Consider the following 7,268-nt stretch of genomic DNA (forward strand, 5'->3'; position numbering starts at 1 on the left):
AACCAACTGAGCCACCCAGGCGCCCACCTGTTGTAAATTATTAATACAGTTAACACGGAACAACATGGGATATCGAATAACGTGGGATAATAATAAGAATTAACATAGAAGGATTTCTAGTCAGGAAAAATCATATTCTCCTTTATGTTTAGGATGGGGTTCTTTCATGTGCCTGTGCTTCATGTGGTTTTCCAAGCCAGATCTTGGAAGGCCTGTTCAACTGATTAATATGTAGATTACATAAAGTCTTGCCATGTCAGTTTCAGCAGTTTGGCCCCGGCCTGGCAAAGGCTTGGTGCTGTGGCCCGTGTGATACAGGTGTCAGACTTCCTGGGCTCGAGACTCGGCTCTGTCACTCATGAGCTGCATGACGACCTTGAGCCTGCTCCAGCTTTGCCCAGCCCAGGATCCTGCTGATGACCCCATCTCTGGAGCCCAAACTCTGGGCCCCTTAATGGCCCTTCTAGGTGCCCTCCCCCAAGGGGAATCTGAGACCTGCCCGCATCCTTACACTGCCCGATGGCAGAGATGGGCTAACTGCCTCGTGGGAGCTTATGTCTGTGAGGTGGGAAGTCGGCGTTGGCCCCGGAGAGCTGGGGGTGCTGGGGAAGGCTCCCAGGAAGAGATGGGCCTTGAGCTTGGCGGAGAAAGCTTTCACTGCCAGGGTGTTGACCTGGGGGCTCAGGAGGAAGAGACATCAGTGCTAACCTTGCCCGAGGCTCACGAGTACTGTGATTTACAGGCCAGTGGTTGAAAGTACGGACTCCAGAGGCCGACTCCTAGGTTCAAATCCCAGTGTCTCTGCCTTGGTTTCCCTGTCTGTTAAATGTAGAGACTTGTACCTGCTGTGAGGAGAAATGAGCTTAGAACATTGCCAGGTGCACAGGAAGTGCTAGCCAAGGGTTTCTGGCTATTTCCGTGTATTATCACCTAACCCGAGGGCCGAGGCTGCTGCCAGCTCACTTTTAAAGATACAGAAATCGAGGCACAGAGAGTTTATGTGACTTGCCCCAACGTACGCCACTAATACCTGGGAGAGCCCAGATTCGCACCCAGGTGGTCTGGCCCACAGCCCGAGCTCTGGCCTGCCCCACTGAGTCGCTTCTTGGAGTGGCGAGGGCCGGGTGACGACAGGCACGGGGATGGGGAGGCCCAGCTCCACAGTGGGAGTGTGTGGTTCTGGCCCGATGCCTAGCAGCTCCCCCAACCCAGAACTGGAAGGGGCTGAGAGGCTGGTGGGAGGAAACCTCAACGGGAGGTCAAGCGAGGGAATAAGAAAAAAGTGAGTAAGAGCAGCTCCCATTTGCCGATCACTTCTTAGTCTGATCTTAGTGGCTTAAGACAATAGCCATTTTATCATCTCTCCCCGATTGATGGGTTGACTGGGCTCCGCCTGCGGTTCTACTCATGTCTCCAGTGGTTGTAGTGTGTTGTCTGGAGGCTGCGTGGGGCAGCTGGGCCCATGTCCTTCTCGCTGTAGTCCAGGGCGTCTCCTCCCCAGGTGCCTTCCCCAGCAGAGTAGCCAGACTTCTTAGGCAGTGGCACAGGGCTCCCCAAGGCAAAATGGGGGGAGCTGCCAAGCCTTCTTCTTCTTTTTTTAATATTTATTTATTTACTTTAGAGAGAGAGAGGGAGCATGTCAGCAGTGGGGAGGGGCAGAGAGAGAGGGAGAGAGAATCTCCAGCAGACTCCCCACTGAGCACAGAGCCTGACGCGGGGCTCGGTCCCACGACCCCAAGATCATGACCTGAGCCAAAATCTGAGCTTCAACCGACTGAGCCACCCAGGCGCTCTGGGAGCTGCCAAGCCTTCTTAAGGGTTTTGCCTGGAACCGGCACAGCACCGCTCTGCCTCCTTCTACTGGTTAACAGATCCGAGTCCACGACAGGCTCAAGGGGCATGGAAATTAGGAGGGTCAGTGGGGTAAGGACAAAGAACTTGAAGCCGTAGCTAATCTACTCCCCTCTGTGTTTGCCAGTAAACTGCCATTTATTCGTTTTACCAGTCCTGTGAGGGGGGCGGTCTTATTACCCCCATATCACAGGTGGGGAAACTGAGGCACGGAGTGGTTCAATAATTGGTAAGCAGTGGAGTTGGGATTTGAACCCAAGGAGGGCTGGCCTCAGACTCCTACCCCTTCTTTCAGCCCAGGAGATCTGGAGAGGTCTGCGGCAGGTGTTGGTTGAGAGCAATAGACCCTCTCCAGAGGCTGTCCACCTGCTGACAAGACCTTTCTTTTTCTCAAGCAGCCAGGACACCCCAAACTCGGGTGGCCATTCGGACAGTGCGAGTCCGCCGGCCCCCCAAGGGGAAGCACCGGAAGTTCAAGCACACGCATGACAAGAAGGCACTGAAGGAGACCCTCGGAGCCTAGGGGCATCTGCAGGAGAGTGTGGGCAGGTGAGGCCTGGTGGGGAACCTGAGGCCCAGACCCCTGGTCTTTCTTCTCCCTGGCCTGCGGCTTGGGCTGTGGAAGGGGATGAGGAGAGATATTTCCCCAAACGAAATCCTGGCTCTCAGCCTGGATCCCCTCCACCCAGTTTCAACTGAATTTTCCCATAGGGTAGGTGGGTGAGGGGGCTTTGGGGGCCCCAGCCCAGCTGTGTCCCAGCATGCCCTAGGAGAATGGGAGGTCTGACCCTCAACTGCCCCAGCCCTGAGCGATGCTGGAAATCAGCTCCCCGTCCCTGGCAAGGGAGGCGTGTGAGCATGGGCTGGAGCCCCTAAGCTGTCTCTGACCCCTCTGTGTCCCTCTGCTTGGCCCACAGGGTTATTTAATATGGTATTTGCTGTATCGCCCCCATGGGGTCCTTGGAGTGATAATATTGTTCCCCTCGTCCGTCTGTCTCGATGCCTGATTCGGACGGCCAATGGTGCTTACCCCTTCCGCGCGTCCGTCCACCCACCAGCGGGTCCCCTCATTGGCCTCCAGCACCTTGCCCGGAATCTCGAGAAGGAAACGGAGGACCTGAACTCCATTGCTGTCGTCCTCCACCGACCCCGAGAATCTGGGATAGAAGCGCAAGAGAGACCAGTGGGCCCGCTGTTCCCCGGCTCCCGGCCAGGGTCACACCTCAGCGCTGTGGACCAGCCCAAAGCCCTGCACAAGGCTCTGAGGCCCTCTAGGCATGGGTGGCCTGCCTGGTCCCAGGACCCCTGGCCAGCTCTGAAGGGAACCCCCCAGGCAGACCAGGGTACCTCGTACTCCTGTGGCTGAGACCACGCAGGGGAGCACAGACTCGAGAAAAGCCCTCCCACGGCGCCCAGGCCCAGTCACTTCTCCCTGGTCACCTCTGCTTACAGCGGCTTCCTTTTGTTTTATACATATGAGATCTCTGACGGTATGGACTCCTCTGGGTGGGCGTGGCCCAAGCACCAGGCAGCCAAGTGCCCCCTCAGATGGGTTAGAGATGAAATTTGCTCTGGAGCCGACGTGGCTGGTGACCTGGGCATTCACTGCCTCCTTCCACTTCCCCCACCTTCATTTCCTCTGTTTTATCTCTCTACCTCCACCCTGTGTCTTCCTCTTGTCCTGGCCCTCAGTCTGCTCCACCAAGGGACTCTTGGACCCCATACTTCTGCTCCATTAGGCAGAAGACCAGGGGTCAGGGCAGCAGGGGGCCTGCCCATCATGTCCCAGCCCAGCCAAGACTGCCAAGTAGGTTTGTGCAGGGTGTGCACTGCACAAGGGCACTGCCTGCAGGGATCATTGCTCACACTGTAGAACGTGGCCAATTTGTGTATTTATCAGGACAGTTATCTGGCAGATGGAGATAAAAATGTATGGAGAAAGGGATCCTTTTCCTAACTGACACAAAGGCTCCACGTGGACTGGCTGTGCCCCGACCTGGCCAATGGCTTGGAGTGCTTGGACAGGAGCGAGCCCGTGTTGGGTGGGGAGGCAACACTGTTGTCCATCTGGCCTCCGTTTTCCTGAGTCCTCAGCTCAAGCAGTTCCCCTTTCCAGGCGGGTGTGAAAAACCCAAGAGAAAGTCTCCAAGGGAGGGGGCAGTCCTTGCTCTCCCCCTGCACACCTCCCCCCGTATTAGATTCTTTTGAGTTCCACTTCTGGTGGCTCCTCCCAGGAAACCATCTCATGGGCTGGGAGTGGGGGAGAAAAGGGAAAAGATGCCCAGGGCTCCCTGGGGTGGGGTCTGAGCTCCCACCTCCCTCCCCACCTTCGACTGCACTTTCCTCCCTACCCCCCTCCCCCTCCAAAATCTGCTTCCTTCAGTTTGTAAAGTTGGTGATTATATTTTTGGGGGCTTTCCTTTTATTTTTTAAATGTAAATTTATTTATATTCCGTATTTAAAGTTGTAAAAAAAAAAATAACCACAAAACAAAACCAAATGAATCCACTGGAGTTCTGTCTGTTGGCATCGTGCGTGACAATTACCCTTCTCGAATTGGCAGGATTTACTGACAGCTTGTTACGTGTTCCTTTGGCTCTGGAAAGTGCAAGCACACGCTCGTGCACACGCTCACACATGGGTGTGTACACACGTGGGCCTGCTGTTCTGAGGGATGCCCCTGCCTGGGGGGTGGGTAAGAGCCATACAGCCTGTCCTATAGGTCTTGGTCCTGCAGAAGCTCCTGACCCCCCGACTCAGCCCTGTGCCTGTCACTGGCCGTGACAAGAGATGGTTTTCTCCAGCATGATGATCTCCATAAGGGCACCAGATCCTCGGCATCGTAGGGTGGGGCTGGCCGTGGGGAGGGGTACCCCATGTGGGGAAGCCTGGAGGGGCTGTGGAATTTAGAAGGAACATAGCTGAAAGGTGGATCTGGGGTCTGAATCTTGGCTCAGCCCTTCCCCAGCTGTGTGGCCTTGGGTGAGTCCTAGCCCCTCTCTGGTCAGAGCTTCCTCTGAAACACAAGAAGATGACCAAGAGACTTGTGGCCTCTAAGGTCCAGCTGTGGGATTCTGTGCTTTCCCTTGCCTGCAGAGGCTTGGGTCCCATCCCATAAAAAAGATTCTAAATGTGTTTTGGGTCCCACCTGTAGGCAGACTGGGGCTGTTGGGGAAACCTAGGAGGTGGGGAATCTGACTCATTGTAAGGACAGTCTAAAAACTAAAACCATTTTGCCTCTGGAAGTAGTGATGTCCCCATCACTGGAAGTATGTAAGTGGAAGCTGGGTGACAACTTGGCTGAGCTAAGACTGAATAACACCATGATTGAGTGATTGGCTAATTTATTGACTCATTCATTCATTCATTCATTCACTCATTCACTCACCTTCTTGAGCCCCTACCTTGTGTCAGTCTCTAGCAGGGGCTTTTATAGCAATCTGGTTTAAATTCTTCTGGGACTCCAAGTCTTACACTTGAGGAACTGGAGTCCATCTGTGGTGGTGGGAGGCCCAGGTCAGAGGGCTTTAGCTGGAAACTTAAACTGCCTGCCCAACTCTGTAGGACCCTCCCTTCCCACCCAATGTTCTGGGTTCCCAGGGCACCAGAGAAAACTCTGGCTGAGAGGATGGGGGGCAACTCCAGTAGGAGGTGGAAGTTAGGGGGCGAATGGAGGGCCCAGTGCATGTGGCATCTTGGAAGCAGCCAGCCGCTTCTATACTGTTCCATGGATGGGTGCAGGAACTTCCCGGGGTAGAGAGGCAGAGCTGCCTGCATCTCTCCCCTCCCCAGATGCCATCTCAGGCAGCAGCAGTGCCAAGCCTGTGGGCTTTCCAGGGGCCTGGTGGGCCCTCTCTAGGTCTTAGAACTGCTAACCTAAAATAGCATTCTTCTAGAAACCCCTCTGCTGGGAAGAAGGCATTCCCTTCTTTATCCCTTCCTCTGTCCTGTTGCTGTGATACAGACATGATGTCTGGTACTCAAGTAGCCATCTTGAGCCATGAGGTTAAAGCCAAATACTGAGACTGGTGGAGCAAGACAGAAGGGGCCAGGTCCCTGCCACCTGACTACCTAGCTTAGGAGTTTTTATTCATTTTTCCCCCCCCAAGTAAGCTCTGTGCCCAACGTGGGCCTTGAACTCATGATCTTGAAGTCAAGAGTCCCATGCTCTACCAACTGAGCTAGCCAGGCACCCCCGGGAGTTTTTACATAAGAAAGGAAGAAATTTCTTTCTGTTTGAGCTACTCATATCTTGGGTTTTCTGTCCTTTGTAATTGAACCTAATCCTGATAAATAGCCCCCTTCTTTCTAGGAAAGAGAGGATGTGGCCACCAGGCTGATCTGGGCATTTGGCATCACATTATGAATGCTTCTCCTCTATTTGAGGCCTGCTCAGATCTCCTTTCTCCTGAGGAGCCTTCTGTGTCCCAGCCAGCAGCTGTCCTCCCTCAGCTAGAGCAAAACCGGGGCCTTCTTTAGAGGCTTAGCATCTACTGCCTCCAGAAAACAAAAGAGTGAACATTGACCGCGTATAAAGTAAAATATCTGTGAAAATACAGGGTTGTTTCAAGGAGTGGAGGGAAAAATGAACAGTGACATGATGGCAAAGGGGTTTAGGGGATTGAGATCACGCAGCTCCTGACTGCCTGGATCCCAGCAGCACCCTACTCTGCTGACACCATATCTGGTGTGTTTCCACCATCCTGTAGCATCAGATCAGGAACCCCAGAACCCCAACACCTGTGCATCGCCTGGGTTCTAGTCTGATCTAGCTGCGTAAGTTACTGCGATCCTGGGAGAGTTGCTGCTCCTTCCAGATCTGGGCCTCACTCCTTCCTTTTGGGCCTCCAGAGCCCTCCTTTCTTGCCCTGCTTTGTTTATCTTCATGGTGCTCACTCTCATCTGGCTCATTCTATACGTAGATCATCCTTGTCCGCACCCTCCCCCACCCCATATTGGAATCTCCACGTGGAGGTATTTTGTGCACTACTCTATGCCCGTAGCCTAGGACACTGCCTGGTACTAGGTGCTAGTACGCCTGTTGAACAAATGAACAAAAAGGTCTGTTATTCAGGCGATCAAGTGTGTCTGCCCCAAGTCACAGCTTGCCTGGCTGATCTTCACACACTATGTTTGTGGCTGGAAAATGGCAGGCTCTGACAGTGTTACTAACTGCAGATATTTCAGTTTCCCAGCTAGGTCCATGCTTAGCACTGCATCTTCCTTGATTGGAAGATCCTCCAGGGTTAGAGGTCATGTCAAAACCATCTTCTAAGTCTATCTAGTCATTATCTCTCTCTGTGTCTCTATTTCTCTATCCATCACCCACCCATCCAATTCATCTACTTACCCACCATCCATGCATTCCCAACCCATCCACTCACTCACCCATCCATTCATCTACTTACCCACCATCC

At 53.6% G+C, this 7,268-nt stretch overlaps 1 protein-coding gene and 1 pseudogene across 4 annotated transcripts in view; one reads left to right on the forward strand and one right to left on the reverse strand.

The window, feature by feature from the left end:
- PDGFB (platelet derived growth factor subunit B) overlaps positions 1 to 4,314 on the forward strand; it is a 20,944-nt gene extending 16,630 nt beyond the window's left edge. For 2 of the 4 annotated variants that reach the window (XM_034987481.1, XM_034987483.1), the window contains exons 6-7: positions 2,247 to 2,400; positions 2,769 to 4,314. In XM_034987481.1, coding sequence (XP_034843372.1) covers positions 2,247 to 2,374 — 128 coding nt within the window. In that variant the 3' untranslated portion in view covers positions 2,375 to 2,400; positions 2,769 to 4,314. The remainder of the gene's footprint in view (positions 1 to 2,246; positions 2,401 to 2,768) is intronic. The other 2 variants (XM_034987482.1, XM_034987484.1) reach the window with 1 other exon arrangement.
- The window catches only part of LOC117998471, a 21,599-nt pseudogene continuing 16,972 nt past the window's right edge, over positions 2,642 to 7,268 (reverse strand).

Source organism: Mirounga leonina, unplaced genomic scaffold (assembly GCF_011800145.1).
Source record: "Mirounga leonina isolate KUSES-001 unplaced genomic scaffold, KU_Mleo_1.0 Mir_418, whole genome shotgun sequence".
NCBI classification, from domain to species: domain Eukaryota; kingdom Metazoa; phylum Chordata; class Mammalia; order Carnivora; family Phocidae; genus Mirounga; species Mirounga leonina.